The sequence below is a fragment of the Actinia tenebrosa genome, unplaced genomic scaffold (genome assembly GCF_029948245.1).
Source record: "Actinia tenebrosa isolate PJP-AT-01 unplaced genomic scaffold, QUT_ActTen_1.0 PGA_scaffold1__47_contigs__length_23844297, whole genome shotgun sequence".
Classification (NCBI taxonomy): Eukaryota; Metazoa; Cnidaria; class Anthozoa; order Actiniaria; family Actiniidae; genus Actinia; species Actinia tenebrosa.
In genome coordinates this window covers 15,965,583-15,986,674 of record NW_028292578.1, presented here as the reverse complement: position 1 = coordinate 15,986,674, position 21,092 = coordinate 15,965,583, and the positions used below count along the sequence as shown (strand labels likewise).

The window sequence follows — 21,092 nt, the reverse complement described above, 5'->3', positions numbered from 1 at the left end:
TCTTTTTCTCAGTTTGGGTTACCTGTGTGGCTATGACAATAAGGGTGCAGTAGTAGTAGTTGTCGCCAAGGTCATCATATGTTTTCAGTGGGGATTTTCTTATAATTATCCCTGGCATATAAAACATTGACCTATGGATATTCAGAAAGCTTTTTCTCAGATACTCCTAACTTGTTTTACACGAATTTATCCAATCTAAACTAATAGTGGTATTACATGACATCGAATCGTCCATCTAACTGTCCAGCTTCAAAATGGCGAACAAATTGAAGGACAGAATTTATGGAACTCTTCGCAGTATCGTGTATCCAAAAGGATCTACAACCTTAAAATGGAAAGAATTACTTATTCTGTTCTTTGCTTTGGTGAGTATATCTCTTAAACGACGCTTTTGACATCTAAAAGTGTTTAGAATGACGATCTTGAAACGTTACAACCTAGGTAGGTTATATTCGTATTTATTAATCAACAACCCGCGTTTACATGATTAATGAACATGAACAACAATAATTAAAGTTGGCATGTTTTTTTCCCTCCAAATTTCATAAATTTTCATGTGATACTGTTCCCTAGATGTTGCATCACACACCACAGGAAGCCCAAAAATGAGTCTAGACGTTTCAGTGATTTTTGAAAATATATTATTTTTTATATCTTTTTTGTTGATAGATGTCCACTGCCATGTCTGTTACAATGCTGTTTCCATTCCTTCCAGCTATGGTCAAGGTATAAGTATTATTGGAATTTAAAAGTTAATTTTTGCAGGAAAGAAAAGAAAACTAAGAAGAGAATCCAGGAATCGCATCTGAACCCTGGTCGCCGTGAGGCATCACTGATATGCCGCTTGTCCTTCAATCCTGGCCTGTGCATGTAGCAATTTTTATAGCTGGCAGAACAATAAATTTCCTTTACTTTTGGGAACTGAATTCTTTATCATGTAAAATGATCATATTGTTCCAGCCATCCAACATGGTGTTGTGTGAGGATATAAACCTCTATATGGTAATATGTTATACCAACATGTAGACTAATGATTTTAAAGTAACACTTTTTCATTTTGCTTTTTAGCATTTTGGAAAGACAGAGGAAGAAACAGGTATCTAACTTCATAATTAATAATCCTATCACATAGTGCTGTCAGCTACCAAACTAATGGGCTGTTTTACAAAGAAAAGGCACAATTAATCAATTATTATTATTCTTTTTGCATTTAGGTTATTATGCAGGTCTTATCGCTTCTGCTATGTTTTTTGGAAGATTTTTAGCAAGGTAATATAATTATTGTCTAGTTATTGATTAATATTAACCATTTATTATATATCACATATTTATTGGCAATCAAGGGTGACATAGTGGTAGTGTGCTCTCCTCTTACCTCTGGGGTCGAAGGTCCAATTCCTGGACTCTGCATCACATTTGGGACAGTTTTTTAGGTCTCTCCATGATTTGAGGGTTTTGTGACCTCTTCAAATTAAAACAAACTAAATTCCAATTGATCTAAGAGCTAGCCATGATATGATCAGTCAATAGTTGTTGTCACGAAACAATTAAATTGAAGGATTGTATCATAATTTTATATAATAATGGATTATCCAATATTAACTTTTGTTATTATTTCAATTATTATCCTTATATAGCTATTTCTGGGGATATTTGGCAGACAAGTTTGGCCGCCGTCCAATACTCATCATCAGCTTGTTTCTGCTCAGTGTGAGCATGTTTGCTTTTGGGTTTAGTACATCTGTTGTCATGGCAATGCTTACAAGATTTGGTGTTGGATTGTCTATGGGTAGGTGGTGCCGTACTGTGTTGAAATTTATTCATGTTGGAAATGAGAAAAGAGTATGTACAGACAAAAATACAAAGTATTTACTGTAGTTGTTCTTATTTAGGACTTATTGGTATTGCTAAAGCAATCATATCTGAACTGTGTGACCATACTAATCAAGTAAGTTTTTTTCAAAAAACAAATAGAAATTTAATTAATCTATACAGTATTACATGTACACTTTATTTTTCCAGGACAGCCAGGGAAGCCAGGGTTGATTGACATATTAACAGATGACATGTTACAGCTTTTTTGATATATATACTGTAAAATATTTTCACATATATTTTTCTATGCAGACATTTTTTATGGTCTTCATGCAAATGTTTGTCTACCAATAACATGATGACCCTAAAGGCAAACTCACATGTTTATTTTTTTTATTTTTTAAGTCTCTTGGGATGTCCACATTAACAAGTGCATATTCACTTGGATTAGTCTTTGGTCCTGCTCTTGGAGGTGAGAATTCTGGTGGCCCTTGCTAATAAATTATTGATTCCTGTATTGCTTTCAATTTACCTGGAAAAACCGGAAATTCCAGTTGGAAAACAAATGGTATTTGTCAATCCAATTGAAAAGTTCTGGAAAACTCGGTCTTCGAATTTGAGGCAATCCATTTTTCCTGGCTCTTATTGGTCCCTTTTTGGTTCTTCCGGTAGACACATGTATCTTTGGTAGAAATTCAATGTTTCCCGCTCTTTCCTTACCATTAGCAAATAAATTTCAAACTGGATGGATTGGTTTAAATAGTAAGCACCCCTGACGTATCCTAGACTAATATTACAGTACCTTACTTCTACTACTGCCTTAATTCATCTCTGGCAAAAAGCAAAAAGTGTTTTCCTAGATTAAAAGGAATCTCCAATTAACGCAGGAATTCTCTTTCTTTACTCAGGTTTTCTATCAGAAGTAGGAAGAAAATACCCTCATCAGTTTCCAAAAGGTAAGAATACTGTACAACAGCCATAACAAAGGACATGGATTTTTTTTAAAAATTTAATAGCCATATTACGGGCCTATTGTAGGCTGGTGGTGAAGGGGTGATGGGCGTGAATGGACCCTCTTTCCTTTATATGCCTTAACCTATAAAAGCCAAAAGCTTAGTAAGAGCATCAGTCTGTCGTGCGGGAGGTCGTGGTTTAAGCCGCAGCTGGACCAACACTCAGGGTCTCAAAATAACTAAGGAGAAGGTGGTGCTGCCTTTGTAATTACATCTGCAAATGGTAAGACCTTCACGGGGCTCTAGTGTCCACTTTAATGGCAGTCCCATCCCTAATCGACTAGAGACGTTTAAAGAGGGACACAAGTTTATCAGTTGAATTACTGTCAAGTGTTATCCTCTATTGCAAAGTTTATTTATTTATTTATTAAAGCTCAGACATTTGTGGATAATGTAAATATTACAAAAGAGAAATCATTTATTTTCCACGTTTGAATTTTCCACTTTCCCTGCATATGAGTACCTTGTCTTCAGTGTCACAAGACAGGAACAAAAGTCTCCTCGCGGGAATTGACCACGTGCTTAGTTATCGTTGAGCAACTTCTCATATTTTTTAAAAAGACATTTATCCATTATCTTTTGTATACAGGTTCATTCTTTGCACGCTTCCCATTTTTACTCCCATGTTTGGTTAACTCTGCGCTTCTTGTCACATCAATGATAATCATCTACATCTGGCTGTCAGAGACGTTGCCTCCAAACACACAAAGGTACCGCTTGTAGTATGTAGTTACATTCATATTTCATTGACAGTCCATGCATTGTGTTCAGTGCTCTTGTGCTGCCCTCAGTTTTCTTCTAGCGGTATTACCCACGAAATATGGCGCGCGCAAATGCTTCTAAGTTACATCGGGACACGGAAACTCGTGCGCAGACGTTATCATAAAGATGACTTTGTTTTCTCACAGATTTACGAAAGCCGCGGTATTTAGATGGGATGGAAGAATGATTCGCTCTAAATTCCTATCGGCTCCTAAAACCAGGAAGATTTATGCCATTCATTTTTCTGATCTCTAATTTTATTCGTTTTATTTTTCTTTTTTTCCAGGGCGGACTCTACTAAAAAGGAAAAGGTTAATGAAGAAAGCAAGTCATTTCTCTTGAATTCCCTTAAGAAGAAAAGTGAGGTTCTTAGTGTGGAATCGTGCGATGAAACAAAAAACAAAACTCCACTCAATGAGAAAAGCGGAAATAAAATGAAGAATACCGAGTCTGAAGTCTCCGACGAATGTGACAGAAAAATGAAGAGCAAAACGTCTGATGAAGATAGCATAGAAACTAAAGAAATGCCTGCATTATCTAACGGACAACACGACGTTAAAGATGATAGTCAAATATCAAAGTCATTGGATACAAATGATAAAGATTTACTTAGCATTGACGATCGTAGAAACAGCAAAGATAGTGAACAATGTACTGATAGTGACATCAGTGTTAAAGATGACTCAAAGGGAATATGTAAGACAGCGAACTGTATAGAGAAAGATGAGCCATCCTCTAGCGAATGCGAAGTAGAAGCACCGAATGATGAACAACAGAAGATAGGGAAGAAAGAGAACGAGGAATCATTAAGAACAGAGACTAAACGTAGTACAGATTTATCGCTCAAGACTGATGAAGATAAGCAAGAAATAAAGTCTCGAAAATGTGAAACGTGTCACACGAAGGACCTCAAAGAAATGCCTTCCAGCACTAGAGAAAACGCTTCAACTTCAGCTCGTTCGAGTACGAAGGACTCAAAGATGCTCAGCACCGCTACGAGTGTAAATTCAGCCACGAAGCGTTCGTGTTGTTCTTGCTGTGGTAGCACTAAAGACAGCAATTTATGGAGAATATTGAGGTGTGTTAAAAGTGTGTTCTACTATTTACTCTACTTTCAAACTGAATATTGCGTTTCTCCTTCCCCATTTATATAATATTTCATGCATAGACCTCTCTCGGTTTGAGCGTAATGTTTTCCCATTTCAGATAATGTGTCATTCCCTAGAGTATCATTTCTTTGTTTAATGGTTTCGAATCTTATCCTCAAGAGTAGGACATGAGGTCTGAAATGGAAAAACATTTTACCCAAGCTAAAGAGGACTGTTCACTTATATTTTTTCCAGGAATTTCAACGCGGTGCTTATATTAGCTGTATACTCACTTTATTCATTGTGTGTAATTGGAAGCGATGAACTGTTTAATATCTGGGGAGCTACAGATACAAGGCTTGGTAGGTAGACGATCCTTGCTGTTGCATAGTAGTAGGTTGGTACTTCTGCTTTGATCCGCCATTCACACTTTCCATGACATGTCCCCAAATACTACCATATCCTACTCTACCCTACCCTACAAGCTGTACCATGGCCTTGCCACTACTCATTCCATGTGACACTTGTTCAATAGGCACAACTTTATGATCGATACCATACGTTTGTCCATGTCCCACCCCTCCTTAGTATAATAAGGCTTCTCTTTAGGTGACACGTGATCTCGGGTGGATTAAGCTATAGGTTGACTCTTGTTTACTTGTTTTGTAAGGTGGTTTAGACTTCTCAACCGATGACTTAGGCACATCGATCCTCGTAGTTGGTATCGTGATGATCGTAGTACAACCAATGATTCTCCCTAAGGTAAAGATTGTAATAATAATAATAATAATAATAATAATAATAATAATAATAATAATAATAAATTCATTTATAAAGCGCAAATTCAACATACACTTTCAAATGCGCTACTAAAGCCTATAAAATTAAATATATATCTATTTTAAAAAATCTAAAACTACTAAAAAAGAAAATTATGAAAACAATAATAAATAATGATAATATTTGAATAGAAAACCCTATATAAACTACTTAATGTTAAACCTACTCTTAGCTGATTAAGAAAAAAAAAAGTATTGGTACACATATAATTCCGAAATTCAAACAAAAGCAAAAGCAAATAAATAAGTTTTTAGTTCCTTTTTGAACTTATTAATTGAGTCAAGGTCCCTTAGTTTGCAAGGTAGTGAGTTCCATAGTTTGGGTGCAGCAACAATAAATGCTCTATCTCCCAGAGTTGAAAAAGTCTTAACTGTTGGGTGCTGTAATAGTAACTGATTAGTTGATCTTAATTGCAGGTTTACAGTGCATTTCACATAACTTTTGACGGTTGGTTTCCGAAGTTCGTTCGGAATTCCGATGTTCGTTCGGAAATTCCGAAGTTCACAACGAAAATATCTGAATAAATTGCGTTTTTCAAATCTAACAATTTTTCTTTTCTTTTTTTGTTCGTTTTTTTTTTTTTTTTTTTTTTTTTTTGTAGTTGTTGTTTATGCAATACGATACAGTAACCTTAGAAAACGAAGGAAGCGCAATAACCATTTACAGTTTTCTAACTTGGTGCCCTTGTTTTATCTTACTTATAGTGTTTTGTCTTCCTCTTTCTTAGCTCGAGAGGAAACTAGGCGCAATTCTGGTAAGTAAATTGTATACGAATCCTGTTTCAAGAGTGCTGAGCGTAAGGGCAAAATGTAAGAGTCCATAGCCCTTGCAGTCGTTTTGCTTGAAGCAATGTAATACGCCTGTAACAACCACGAACCACGGATGGTGTACGCTGCTACATCATATATGCCATACTATATCTTGATTGTATTATAAACGTAACTTAATTTAGACATTTTTTTTAAAAAATCAGAATTTTCAGGTTTGCGTGATGATCGTTATATTCTGTATTGTTACTCTACCTGCTCTGCGAATATTAGTGAAAAGGTGAGTTCGAAGGGCGCCTCTGATGGACGAGGATTTTGGACTTTGATAATAGTATCTTCTTCACCAGCATGTCAGCTTCCTCAAGATTGTTATTATTGTCGTATACCCATGTAGCTCTATTCACCACTGCTACTACCCCATTATCATCACCATCAGTATCATCATCGCTACCATAATCACTCAACATTATAAACGTTAATACCGCCTTCGAATTTTTTCTTAATCATCATCATCACTATCATCGTCATCATTACAACATCAATACATTATCATAAGTATTACTTCATGATTATTATAATAATCACCATTATCATCATATTCAACATTATTTAAATCAACAACATCATCATCATCGTTACACCAGCATCATCATCATCAGTCTTTACCGCCATCTTCACCCTCTACATCAACATCATTATCAACAATATCATCACCACCATCCTCACTGATCATATTTATACACAAGCTCATCTATCAGCAGAACTGTAGTATCAATAGTATCTACATAAATATTACCATCATCATCATCACCATTCATCATCATCACCACCACCATCACCACCACCATCATCACTATCACCATCATCACCACCACCATCATCATCACTATCACCATCATCACCACCATCATCACCATCACCACCACCATCATCACTATCACCATCATCACCACCATCACCATCATCATCATCACCACCATCATCATCACTATCACCACCATCACTATCACCATCATCATCACCATAATCACTATCATCTATAATTCTTTAGGAAACTTAGATCAGTCAATAAGAAAATCATTTCATAACTTTGAACCTTCTCGTTTCAGCCCGTCAGTTTTGTGGCCTGTTCTACTAATACATTTATCTGTCATGCGCATATCAGTCAGTGGTGCGTTCTTATCTTGCTTCTTACTCGTGAACAACTCCGTTAGGCAAGACCTTCTCTGCAGTGTCAATGGATTGGGAGTATCTCTCAGCAGTTTATTCAGGTCAGTATGTGACTTTTGTCTGCATCTCGTAGCAATGAAAACAATGAGAACTTATTCCCGGGGGTACTCCCCTATATTTGCTATACAGGTATGTGCCGCCCTATTTTTCGGCTTTTGGGTCTGGGTAGGGTGTCATTTTTTGAAATTTTGTCTGGGATAGGGTATCATTTTAGTCTGGGATAGGGTTAACGATTTGCTCATTTTTGTCTGGCGAATAGGGTACGCTTTCTGCCGGCACAAAAACAATAAAAGCGTTAGTAAATATTGATCGCAATCTATTGAAAAACCGTCTTTTCCGTCTCTTAGTCAGGGATAGGGTGTACAATTCTCAGTTTTAGTCTGGGATAGGGTATGTAAAATCAAAATTTTAGGTCTGGGATAGGGTCAGGGTTTTGAGGTCCTGGCGGCACACTCCTACCCAAGTTGGGGTGGTAGTACCCCCCCTTCCCCCCGGGAACTTATTATTCTTCTCAAATAAAAGAAAGGAGTTATTCTCAAGGAAATGACACGTGGTCTAGGAGGGGAAAACATAATTCATAATAAAGCCATCTACCCCTCGAATACCCTTGCAGCACGTTGGAATGCAGCTCAATTTGGAGGACATAATAGGTTTGCCAATTCTTTTGAGATGAAATTGAGCTGCTTTGACGTAACGTGCAAGGGGTCAATAAACCATTCTTGAACCACATCGTAATAGTCTATACTCCTTCCAATAACACTACAGGTTTCATTGTTTCTTGTGGGGTTTTTTTTTTTCAGAGCCTTTGCCCCATCCGTCGGTGGAAGTCTATTTGCATGGTCGATAAGCTCAGGCTACAAGATTGGGTTCCCATTCAACATGAATCTGGCCTTCATATTCTTCGGCTTTGTGTACCTAGTAGCATCAACTCTGAGCTGTTTTCTTTCTGATTCGTTGAACAAACCCAAAGGCGTAAAGAACAAGAAACTTGCTTGTATGTCATGTGACAATCTATTGGAAGCTAAAACCTGATTGGTTAAAGACTACTCTCACTCGACCCAGACCACTTTGATATTTATTTACAGAGAGCGGCTTGGGAACTAGATTGGATCAGTGGTGGTTTGGGGTAGCTTTCAAATGATTGAAATCTACTGAACAAATTAGAGCACAAAGATAACTGCTCAGGTTAGTAACTATAGTAGCATTACAGATCCGTGTCGTAAGTACGCTGTTTCACTTTTGTGCCAAATCATCTGCTTTCATCAACTTTAACTTTTTGTGTGTTGGTTTTCTTTTCTATGGCGCCGGCCATATTGGAAATTATCTTAAATAATTAGTTTACTTTTGAGGGGAAAAGAATCCTCGTACACAAGGTAGAATGCCGGGTACAGTGCCCGGTAAAGGTCTTCTTTGGTCTTCGTACGCTAACAAAAGTTCCACCTTTCCTTATTATCTTAAATAATTAGTTTACTTTTGAGGGGAAAAGAATCCTCGTACACAAGGTAGAATGCCGGGTACAGTGCCTGGTAAAGGTCTTCTTTGGTCTTCGTACGCTAACAAAAGTTCCACCTTTCCTTATATTCCTTAAACATGCTTCTCGACCACGAGCAACTAAAGCCACGCTATGATCACGTGAATATTATAAATAAATAGGAATCCGAAATCTAAAATCTAAAATTAGCAATCAAAATAAATTTATTTTTTATGTGAGAAGACGTATTACGATGATATAATTTGAAAAAATAGTATTTTTAGACGAACAGTAATTCATAATTAATTTATGACGTAATGACGTCACGTGATGCTTAACCAATCACCAAGCGTTTTCACTTGCCATTTTGTATTCAAATACGCATCATAAGACAGACAGTTAACGTCTCTCTTGGGTTTATTAAAATCGCAAGGGATTAAAACAAGTTTGAATATTAAAAATATTTCTCAAAAATATATTTTGAAGTTTGAAATACATAAATATTATTGATAACCGGAAAAAAATAAAATTCTTAATAAACTCTGTCCACTGATATGCTGCGGTGATATTTTTTTGTACATTGTAACTAACCATCAACCAAGCACATATCTCCATTATTCCACATTTTCCATTTCAATTAATGCCTTCTATTTGCCTTTCCGAGGATGAGGGAAAAAACAGTCCCACAATTCACTGGAATTCCAGCTCGGCTCAGTTTCACCATTGAGGATGATGATGTATTCAGTAATACTTCCCAGGAGCAGCTGGCGAAAACCCCATGTTTGTAGCAATAGGCAGTGTGCTGCATATAAGATTAGACGCATATCCTGTGAAAGTTGTTCTAGTCGGATTATAGACTTCAGGTAGTCGAGGATCCGGTGCTCTGCTGAGGGACATCCTAGTCTCGAAGGTATAAAGTACTTGCAGAGGTACTCCTTTGTTCGCGTAGTAACTTTGATAAGGATTGTCCGCTTGTCTCTGATAGAAGGTAGCCTGACTGTTCAGGTCGATGAACTCTTGTTGCTTGCTGAGTGGATGTTGACTTCCAAGAGACATCGGTTTGGGAATGATTTTTCTGTAGAATGATTTACTCTTTCCAGGATGCACGCACGCGTCTCTCTTCTCTTCCCCAAGTATCGGTTGACATCTTGGGTCAGTCTTGATGGGACACTTCTCATGAACATCCTTGCCTGTATTTTCTTTGAGGAGAAAACTCTCTGCAGGATAAACTTTTGGAACTCTGTTCTCATCGACTCTTGTTTCGTTATTTAAATCGATAATTTTTTGGTTTGAAAAATTCGAAGGGTGAATGCTGTAAGAGCTAAGTATCACGGGAAGGCTCTTCATAGAAACACTTTCCACCAGCACTTCATTTTGATTTCCAACCACATGTCTCATTCCACCGTCTTTTTCCATACATGACGGGTCTTCATTTCTAGTGCTGTTCACTTGACTCAATCTTTGCAATGCAGAACCTCTTTCTTTCCTGGCTTCAAACTTCTCTATGTATTTTGTACGATACAAGGAGTTACGAGGATGTAATCCATTTGCCACCAGAGGTTTTGCAAGTTCTTCGTGACCAACATTTATAACTGTCGTTCGGATCCCCATTGATATTTTGTCCTCGGGTCTTTCTTTCGAGGTTTCGTGGTTCGCTCTTTGTTCCTGGAAAATCTTCGATTCAAATCGCGGGCTTCTTTCGTTGCAGAATTCTTTCTTGGTATTGTCTCGCAAAGGAGTTAAGCTAGAAATGCTTGAATGAAGTTTCTTGTTTTGATGATGTCCAGAATTATTGGGCAATTTCGTAGGTTTTGTAACCTCTCCGCTTAATCGATGCACAGATTTCAAGTTTCTTTCCGATTGGTCCACAGATTTTAAAATGTCACTTGAATGGTTCATAGACTTTAATCTTTTATCTGATTGGTTCAAAGATTCCAAGGATTCTTTTGATTGGCCCATAGATTTTAAAATCACATTTGAATGACTGACGGACCTTAATCTTTTATCTGATTGGTCCAAAGATTTCAAAGAGTCTTTCGATTGGTTAATTGATGAAAACACATTACTTGATTGGTCTAAAGATTTCACTCCTTCATTTAATTGGTTCATCAATCTCCCTTTTTTTACCACCAAACCCGGTCTATCGTCCACAGGTCGTTTTTTCCCAAGATAAGCTAGTTTTTCTGGTGATTTCTTGAGCAAACTGTCACTCGTATCTTTGTTCGACGACAATGTTTCCTTTTCAGCTCCAAATTTTAAAACAGGCATCGAGACCGAGTTAACGAAATTCAACAGCTTTGAAATCTGAGGTTTTGAGGTGTTTTCTGTTCTATATTCTCCATTTAATGTAAACTCTTTCACGTTGTCAATATCCACATTCCCTTGAGAGCTATTATATTCCTTCGCGTTTGAGCTCATTACTTTTTTATTCTGTTGTTCTTGCACCTTTTCTGATGGCCGTGCGTCAACTGCGTCTCGCGAATTTCTTTCCTCCACATCGTCTTCCATGCTGTTACATTCTTCATTTCCTATGGCGATTCTTTCATCACAAGCGGAAATAAAGTCATTTAATTGGGTTTCTTTGACGGTGTTTTCATGTACCAGCTTCCCCTCAGTAAGGGAGATAGCTTTATCTTTATTAACGTCTTGGATATCGATAGTTTTTCTCGTTAGTTCTGAAGAATTATCGGAGGGACTATTATCATCCCAACCATCACCATTGCGCATTTGATCAAAATAGTTCTCGTTTTTTCCTACGAAAGTTTCATTATTGTCAACACACTTTGAGTCTTTATTTGCCTGTGCCAACTTGCCTTCTTCAGCCAAGCAGTTTTCTTCGTTTTTCAAGCTGTTCGTTGTTGTTTCTGACGCGATTCTTTCACATTTGTCTTTAGAATAGCCTTCTTCGTTTTTATCAGAAAAACACTCCACATTTTCTTCGCATTCCAAAGACGACAACATTCTTGTCGTATTTTCTTGTTTATCTGAAGGAAGTGGCGCTTCTTTAATGCTTCTAACATCAGAGACTTTGCAAAGAATGTCTTCCTCGGCGTCATCTCCAACGATTCCTTGTACCCACACATCACTGCTGTTGGATTTACCACCAGAATTTTCACTTGTTATAAACTGACTCTTATCCACAGTAATACTTTGCAACGGACTCCTTGAATACAACAAGGAATCTAGTCCAGTTTTCTCTGCTTCGTATGACGATGTTTGACCAACTCTTCCCCGAGTGTCTGTCGAAGCATTGTGCACAGGTTCAAAGACAACGTTCACTTCTTCAGAATTGGTGGATATTTTCGAAGAAGAAGAAGGAAAGTTGGTGCTGGTTATCAGACAGCTGGTAGAAGGTAGAGATGGAAGTACATCTGTTACGATGATGGACGAAGGGTTGACGTGGAAAACTTGTATACCATCATCATTATCTTCTACAAAAAGAAGTCATAAGAATGTAACAAAAGTACCCAACTTTAAGGAAATAATAATAATAATTATTATTATTATTATTAGACGAAGAAAATCAATTCGCATAACACATATGCAAGCCATGCTATTCACGTGACTCTCAATGGCTTCCATTACTTGACTTGACATTGTGTTCAGTTTTCGTTCATTTTGATTGGTCCACGTAAGCAAATGATAAGGAATTACACATAACCAATGAATTCCTGCAAATTTAGCAGGAACTTTCGCGCCAAAACGCACACGTTCGCTTTGGGTCTTTCTCGACTTTTTATTCAACCTAATAGTGCTTATGACGTCAATCGTATAGAAAAACGACTTCCGGATCCAAATCGAAAAGTAGTTTTTCTTCGAATTCATGACAGGATTTGTTGTCCAAAATTCTAATTTTTTCAGGTGTAGGTTCAATTATTTTGAACTTTTTTTGCTTCACTTAAGCGGTTTTTATGTGCAGATGGACCCGAAAATACGTCCCAATTTCATAACTCTATACAGATATTTAAATTACATACCTTCGTTGCTCAAGTAAGTCATAGCCAACGGTGCCTCTGTCTCTCTACTTTCATCAGCCATTTGGTCATTTTCATAGTCGATACTATTTACATCACTGCCGTAAATCGAATCATGAAGGACTTTCCTAAATAGAACATATCAATAAATAAACATATATACAAACCAATAAACAATCAAACATATACATGGAACTTGGTGGGTCTGTATTGAGAAAATATTCGCTCTTGGACGTGAGGATGGTCTTGGACGTCGTGATTTTAAGCGTATTTTGGGGTGCAATTTACGTTATAACCGACGTGTTCTAGGAAAACAACATCTTTTTCCATTGGGAAATAAAATTTCTTGTCATGCAAAAATACATCGTATTATCATGCTCTCCAACATGGTCGCCACCAACATCCCACCCCCCTCCCCCACTTTCTTATTTTCAGTGTCCGTAAGCGATGTTTTGCTACTGACCATTTTAGGCCATTTTCCCGGAATCCCCTTGCGAATGGATTGTTGTCAATCTTGAGTTTTGTAATCTGAAATACAAAAATAAAAAATAAAAAAATAAAAAATCCAAGAATAATAAGGTTAAGAAAGATGAAAGAGTATCGTTTTAAAACTAATAAACTATTAAAGAGTCCTTTGTAGAGTCGCAGTGACGTAGGGGTCAGCGCTTCAGTTCTTGTGCGGAAGGTCCCAGGTTTGATGTCTGGCCAAGGCATCAAAATATCAGGTGTGACGTAACCTGGCTCTCTACATTGAGGACTGTGAATCCCTCGTGCATGTGAATGACTACAATAAACAGCGGTTCCGTCTAAAAGAGCAAACTCTCTTATGGGGCTAAATAGACGCCTTCTTGGAAATGATACGTCCCCTAAAACAGTCCCACAATGCACTGCAGTGCCAACTCGATCCAGTCTTTTCCTAAACCTCGGAATGGCTAATATACTAGGCGTGTGGGCAATTAAAAGCACAGAGCTTACCTCTTTGTTCATGTATGCAGTGACAGTAATAAACTCAGTTTCTCTAAACATGAACGCTACACCCTTTTCCCAGCTTTGGTTATAGTAGTCGTGGTAAGTTACGATACTAAGTCGCGGGACATAACGACCCATGGACTCTAGAAGGATCTGAAAAAAATGTAATAAAATACTTTAAAATTTCCGATTGTTTAATGAATCTTCAGTTCCTTATAGAGCGTTTTCACTCACGTGAGAAGGCAGCCATAAACAATAGAAACTTTCGGCACAGTATTTGCATAAAAATAGAGTTCAATTCCCGGAGGATAGAAAATGTATTGTTTTGGTATCCCATAATGGCCGCTGTGACGTCACGTGAAAACGCTCTATTGTGGCGCGCGGAAGGGTGATACGAAGAACATTCGAATTCTTGGGGTTCATACGACGTCTTGGCCGCCATGTTGTTTGACTTAAACTAAAGATATGGCCATGCCTGCCATGTATTTTGTCTGTTTACACTATGCCTAATAAACCCATTCTGAAATAGTGAACATGGTGCATTGTGGTCTAGCTTGGGTTGTTATGTCTCATATGGTAATGGTTGTACACACAAGCTATACCAGAATGCACGTTAATTATAACAAGTTTATACTCACATGTTCAGAGGACACTGTGTGCGGGATAGCAAACATGATGCATTGTGGTCTAGCTTGAGTACAAACCTCTTCAGATGTTTATCATGCCTTATATGGTGGTGTTTATACCCAAGCTAAACCAGAATGCATCCTGCTTATCGAACTCAGAAAAGGCATATTTAGTTCCAACAGGTTGACATGACCAAATGCGACCGTGTGGGATAGCAAACATGATGCATTGTGGTCTAGCTTGGGTACAAACCTCTTCAGATGTTTATCATGCCTTATATGGTGGTGTTTATACCCAAGCTAGACCAGAATGCATTCTGCTTATCTTTAGTTCAGGCTTAGTTAATAGAGAGATTATTAACTATGGTTCAGGCAAGTTTACTTACATGCCCACCAAAGGGAACTTTGTGGTAGTTGTTGGTCAACTTGACCTTATTAAACGACATGGGCTGCGCACAGACTTCTTTACCGCTGCAAGGACACACCGGGTGTACAAACATCCCCACAGGGGTGGGGGAAAGTAACCGTGAGTCGACAATCTGCCAGTGATTTTCTCTTTCGTTGTATTTGTATCTTCGATCATCAACCAAGGTAATGTCCAGGATGACCATATACGTCTCGTCTGGATGCAGGCCTTTGATTGACACTTCTAGAAATGGAAACATGCGCCTTTGGGTGGGAGAGGAGAAATATGGATTAGTAGGGAACCATCTTACAGCGCGACGCGCAAAATTATTGCTCGGTTTCACTACACTTCATTTCCTGTCTAGTTTGTAATCATGGTTCATCAGCTGAATCGCAAGTTTTTAAATGGGATTCTTTCTGGTTGACAGCACATGGTGGTCAGTGTTTGACCACCACCATTTGGAGCAGATAATGAGATTCAAAGAGTTTTATCAGATGAGTGAAAGCCAGCAATAACCGGCAATAACACCTTCCTGGTTTTCGCATACTTCAGTGGGATGAATGGGCTTTTTGGTACATTAACCGGCACATTTCGATGCGCGAAGCTGGCTGGTTTTACCAGTGAATAAGGCGTGTCAAAGCTTGTTTGGCAGCAAAAACCACGTGCATAGAAGTATGCTAATAGTTCAATGTCGTCATACTTTTGAACGTTTTGCAAGAGGGAAATTTGTGGAAGGGGAGCAAAACATTTCACGACTTTCACTAACACTAACTATAGTGCATGCATAAAAATGACTGAAAGTACAAATACATTATTCTCTGAAATCCTTAGTGTGATTGAGATCAACAATTTTTACATGACCCTGTAATAAGTCCGACCCCGAGTCGAATCCGACCATCTGTCAAGACAAGACCTTTACCTATCTATGGTCGGGGTCTCAAGTATACAGACCGCATTCGCCGATTGAAATTTGATAACCTTTCCATGACCTTAGCTGCAACCTTAGATTATCTACCACCTCTTAGCGTGGCATTTGTTTTGACTATGGTAATGTTTTAGGCCCCGTCCACACGTGTCCGCGAATTTTTGTGTCCGTATCTGCAAATTTAACGAAAACGGATACGTGTGGACGGTGAAACGATTCGAATACGCTGCGTGTGGACGCAAACATTTTCGTATCCGCAAAAAATAATTTGCGAATACAAAAATCTCCGGATACGTGTGGACGGGGCCTTAAGGTGGCTCGACCCCCTCACGCTTGACCGCTACCTTCCACTTTTGGAACGCTAGTGCATAAACGTCTTTCATCCGATTGCAAATCTTTTTTGCACATAAGTCACATAAAGATTGAATTAATATTTGATGCAATTTTTAGTGAGATCGGACGTCATAACACGTGATTATGATGAAATATTTGTTTTCGTTTAGAAAATAAATTTAGCCTTGCAGAGCGTTCAACACTAAAATGCTTCGTACCACATAATTATATACTGGATGCCTCCATTTGTGGGGATTTTTGAAAAAATCTATCTAGCTAATAATGAGATATTTGAGATTATTTAAATATAGTGCATAATCTACTTCAAAACTAAACAATGGATTTCATATGGCCGAAATTAATATTTCAGAGCTATATATTCACAAAAGTTATTGCTCATTTAGTTTTACTCTGTATCTAGTTTTAAAAGGAACATTTTGAAGGTAATCGACTTATGCGATTTTGTGAAAACGTATAGTGCAGAAGACGGGGTAAACATTTGATGCGCACTTTTCATCGCAGTTTTCTAGTCAATCTTACTAGATCTTCCATTATTCTAAAATTCGCTGATCATTTCTCTCAAAATTACGTCAGGATACAAATTTGAACTTAAACTAATATTACACAAAATTGCAAGACTATTGAACTCATTTAAAGCGATCTAAAGCGAACGAGAAATACAGAAAACATTGATCGTTTCCCAACGATTTGATGCTCTGGGAATTCTATTGTTTGCTAATGATCATAACATCAAATTCTTTCGCACCATGCACGGTCTCATCTCGCTTGGCTGCTTTCCGATTTACCCCCGAAGTTTGGTAACAAACAGTTGTTTTTTTATTCAAACGTGGGACGTTTGTCATGATGTACTTTGTCAGTGTGAGTGAATAGAATCGGCGAACATGCCTCAAATTAAAACTTCAAGAAAGAAGCGAGCAAGACTTTTGAGTTTAGATAAAGAACCATACTTCGGGAGTAAATCGGAAAGCAGCCAAGCGAGATGAGACCGTGCATGGTGCGAAAGAATTTGATGTTATGATCATTAGCAAACAATAGAATTCCCAGAGCATCAAATCGTTGGGAAACGATCAATGTTTTCTGTATTTCTCGTTCGCTTTAGATCGCTTTAAATGAGTTCAATAGTCTTGCAATTTTGTGTAATATTAGTTTAAGTTCAAATTTGTATCCTGACGTAATTTTGAGAGAAATGATCAGCGAATTTTAGAATAATGGAAGATCTAGTAAGATTGACTAGAAAACTGCGATGAAAAGTGCGCATCAAATGTTTACCCCGTCTTCTGCACTATACGTTTTCACAAAATCGCATAAGTCGATTACCTTCAAAATGTTCCTTTTAAAACTAGATACAGAGTAAAACTAAATGAGCAATGACTTTTGTGAATGTATAGCTCTGAAATATTAATTTCGGCCGTATGAAATCCATTGTTTAGTTTTGAAGTAGATTATGCACTATATTTAAATAATCTCAAATATCTCATAATTAACTAGATAGATTTTTCAAAAATCCCCACAAATGGAGGCATCCAGTATATAATTATGTGGTACGAAGCATTTTAGTGTTGAACGCTCTGCAAGGCTAAAATTATTTTCTAAACGAAATCAAATATTTCATCATAATCACGTGTTATGACGTCCGATCTCATAAAAAACTGCATCAAACATTAATTCAATCTTTATGTGTTATGTGCAAAAAAGATTTGCAATAGGATAAAAGACGTTTATGCACTAGCGTTCCAAAAGTGGAAGGTAGCGGTCAAGCGTGAGGGGGTCGAGCCACCTTAAATGTCAAGTATATTCACAAAGACAATGAACATGCGATGGACTTGTGATTTTTACTCAGACCTGTTCTAAGCGGGCAACCTGAAAGTATCTACCATTATATAATGGATAAAACATCCGAAGTTCGATACAAAGGACTTCTACTCGGACCCATAATAGGCGGACAACCTAATATACTCGACCAGTTGGCAAAACCTTTATTCTCTATTTACTGTCGAGCTTGGATCTCAAGCACCTAAAAAAACACACTCCAAAACTCTTCAAACAACGAACACTCTCTGTGGTATCCAACGTGACGAACTTCGGTCACCTTTGGTTACTGCGAACTGTCAATCGGTTCGAGTTACCACTCTCATATCTGACTACTTTATTTGGTAGATCATTGCCAGATCTACGTCTTTTTCACAGCAAATCTTCCAAAGCCTTTTGGAAAATTTTTTTTCTTCTCATGAAAAGTTATTACGAATTTAAAAAAATAATAATACCGCGCGCGGGAAACGGTCCAAGTGTGTATATGTCTGAAGTATGGCGTTCCATCCCCGCCAAAATTGATGGTTTGTATTTGAAGTTCATCACATGAATTTTGCATTCGAGTAAATTTTTTTATGTTATCATCTTGCATTTCATATGCTTCATCAAGGATTCAACATACGTGTTTTACATTTGTCGTTCATGTTTTATATTCTTGATTGTCGCTGATTCATTCTAAACTCCACGCCACGTATTTGTCCTTTGAGTTTCACATTACAAACTTGATAACTTTCATTTTCAACTCAACTTCACGCTCCGGTGAACTCGGTTGACCTTGGTAGCCGTTGACCTAAAACAACGCAGTCGTAGGTATGAAAAGAAAAGAAAATGGCGGCAGAGTTTGCCCTCTGTTGTTGAAGAGACAATTCGGCAGCTTGATACAAACCGCCAACAGGAGGATGACTGTAGTAGCTTATTGCTTCGTTTAGAGTATCCTAAACCGTACAATTATTAATAAAGGTTAACTACCGGCCTCAATCGTGGCTGGCATTGGATTAGCGATAAAATGCTTAAGGAACGAAAAACAATAGTTTATATCTCATGAATCTAGGGCAGAAAAAGTGTTAACTGGCCACCCAGGTCGCCCTTCTTTCAAGGTTTCTGAAGATCAACGTCTCTCACCTTGTAGAAAGTGGGTTTTCTGTGCCGCAAATAAAGTCTTCTGCTAGGAGTGTCCATAACCATCGAAAGGAGAATGTCTCATTTTGGCATTAGGATATCAGGATAAAAAAATCTAAGAATTGTATATTCCACGTAGAAAGATTAGTTTTTAAATTTTATTGCGTTTATACACCTATTCCAATAAACGTTGTCTGGGCCTAAAGCAAGAAGCTGACGGCCGCAGTGAATGCTAGATAGTCCCAGTGTAATCATAGTACTTATTTATACGGAACAAATTAAAGACATGAACATTTCCACATGCGGTTTAGATACGGTTTAGGATACTCTAAACGAAGCAATAAGCTACTACAGTCATCCTCCTGTTGGCGGTTTGTATCAAGCTGCCGAATTGTCTCTTCAACAACAGAGGGCAAACTCTGCCGCCATTTTCTTTTCTTTTCATACCTACGACTGCGTTGTTTTAGGTCAACGGCTACCAAGGTCAACCGAGTTCACCGGAGCGTGAAGTTGAGTTGAAAATAAAAGTCGTCGAGTTTGTAATGTGAAACTCAAAGGACAAATACGTGGCGTGGAGTTTAGAATGAATCAGCGACAATCAAGAATATAAAACATGAACGACAAATATAAAACACGTATGTTGAATCCTTGATGAAGCATATGAAATGCAAGATGATAACATAAAAAAATTTACTCGAATGCAAAATTCATGTGATGAACTTCAAATACAAACCATCAATTTTGGCGGGGATGGAACGCCATACTGAAGAGGGTAATTTATGTCAGAACATTACGATAATATTAGAAATACGGTTTTAAAGTCATGTTACAAGTTTCTGATAACAAGCGATAATGCTGAGCCTCAGAGTCAAGATGCTAGGGACTTTTTGGCAGAAACAAACTTAAAATATGGCCCCAATTACGATTACAACAGATTCTCACTCGTAAATTATGTAATTGTTTTAAGTGTGATTTGAAGTTGATCATTTACCGCTCGTTAGCTGTTGAAACGCGTTGTGTTATCTTAGTAATTATTACCATAATTTCTGGTATAGAGAACGCGGAGTTATGCCTAAGTGAATTTCATTTAACTACAAGCTTAGATTCGCTTTGTTTTCGTCTAGAAGTCGTATTAATTTCCATCGTAATTAACTCACCTTCCAGCTTTCGTGATGACCATTTCAGTACCCAACGTGTTGAACTTCGCCCAAAGATCTTTGTTTTCGAGCTTTACCTCGATACTCTCAGGGGTATTCGTCTCCATTACAGTTTCTATACAATAAAGAACTAATTCCTCTGTTAAATAAAGAACCACGGAGTGAGGATATTATAGTTGGAAGCTCTAGTCGTGAGATCGAAGTCACACCAAGTTACTCACTTCATTGATGAAGCTTCGAGTCCGTCTCAGATTTCTCTCAAAGGTGTTAGGAATTCTGACAATGTGTTGATGGGAGTTCGTCTTTGTTGGATCGTATTTCAAGTAAGTGCTTCTAACATTAAAATAATGTAACATGAGAGATTTGTAAAGCTGATCCAAAGGAGACCACAGAAGTAGAGAGCTCCAAGCGGAAACGAACGAGACAGAAATCCATCAACAAATTCAGTATTGAATTCATTTGCACGTGAACAAAGGAAAAAGGTGTCAGTGACTTTTGTTAAAACACTGCGGGGCTAGTGAATAAATCATTTACATCACATTAAATGAAAATCTTTTTACACAACAGCGACACTTCCAAATCAAGCCAAGGTCATCAGAATTCGAAAAGCTTCCAGCCTTAGTTCCAAGCAGAACGCTGAAGCACAAAGACTTATATTTCTCATTTATCCATGACAAAACCTCTCTGGAATTTCTCAGTTTACATTTTTTAACACCTTTCAAGCCTATACTTTCTTTTGTTTGACTCGCAGTCGGCGGCCGTCCTGC

The 21,092-nt window shown here is 37.8% G+C and overlaps 2 protein-coding genes across 2 annotated transcripts; one reads left to right on the top strand and one right to left on the bottom strand.

The window, feature by feature from the left end:
• The first annotated feature begins 55 nt into the window (after window positions 1-55).
• LOC116296866 (uncharacterized) lies at window positions 56-9,539 on the top strand. Its single transcript, XM_031704973.2, has 16 exons — window positions 56-365; window positions 670-726; window positions 1,069-1,096; window positions 1,215-1,269; window positions 1,638-1,789; window positions 1,893-1,948; window positions 2,221-2,287; window positions 2,724-2,771; window positions 3,418-3,538; window positions 3,877-4,668; window positions 4,934-5,040; window positions 5,349-5,440; window positions 6,246-6,272; window positions 6,492-6,565; window positions 7,395-7,556; window positions 8,316-9,539. Exons 1-16 carry the CDS (start codon window positions 255-257, stop codon window positions 8,545-8,547), a joined length of 2,181 nt encoding a protein of 726 aa, XP_031560833.1. The 5' UTR covers window positions 56-254; the 3' UTR covers window positions 8,548-9,539.
• On the bottom strand, window positions 9,386-20,454 carry LOC116296865 (uncharacterized). Its single transcript, XM_031704972.2, has 6 exons — window positions 20,326-20,454; window positions 14,942-15,224; window positions 13,936-14,082; window positions 13,424-13,488; window positions 12,964-13,088; window positions 9,386-12,417 (listed from the first exon to the last, which is right to left on the bottom strand). Exons 1-6 carry the CDS (start codon window positions 20,430-20,432, stop codon window positions 9,728-9,730), a joined length of 3,417 nt encoding a protein of 1,138 aa, XP_031560832.2. The 5' UTR covers window positions 20,433-20,454; the 3' UTR covers window positions 9,386-9,727.
• Window positions 20,455-21,092: the final 638 nt, after the last annotated feature.

What these genes read in the sequence shown, in the direction of transcription:
- LOC116296866 (XM_031704973.2), top strand. Translation starts at nt 255, where the DNA reads ATGGCGAACAAATTGAAGGACAGAATTTATGGAACTCTTCGCAGTATC. An exon ending in GGAAACTAGGCGCAATTCTG is followed by an intron (nt 6,273 to 6,491) that starts GTAAGTAAATTG and finishes TTAAAAAATCAG; the next exon opens with AATTTTCAGGTTTGCGTGAT. An exon ending in TCTCTCAGCAGTTTATTCAG is followed by an intron (nt 7,557 to 8,315) that starts GTCAGTATGTGA and finishes TTTTTTTTTCAG; the next exon opens with AGCCTTTGCCCCATCCGTCG.
- LOC116296865 (XM_031704972.2), bottom strand. Translation starts at nt 20,432, where the DNA reads ATGGAGACGAATACCCCTGAGAGTATCGAGGTAAAGCTCGAAAACAAA. An exon ending in GTCATCACGAAAGCTGGAAG is followed by an intron (nt 15,225 to 20,325) that starts GTGAGTTAATTA and finishes TCCCACCCAAAG; the next exon opens with GCGCATGTTTCCATTTCTAG. An exon ending in AAGTTCCCTTTGGTGGGCAT is followed by an intron (nt 14,083 to 14,941) that starts GTAAGTAAACTT and finishes CATTTTTTTCAG; the next exon opens with ATCCTTCTAGAGTCCATGGG.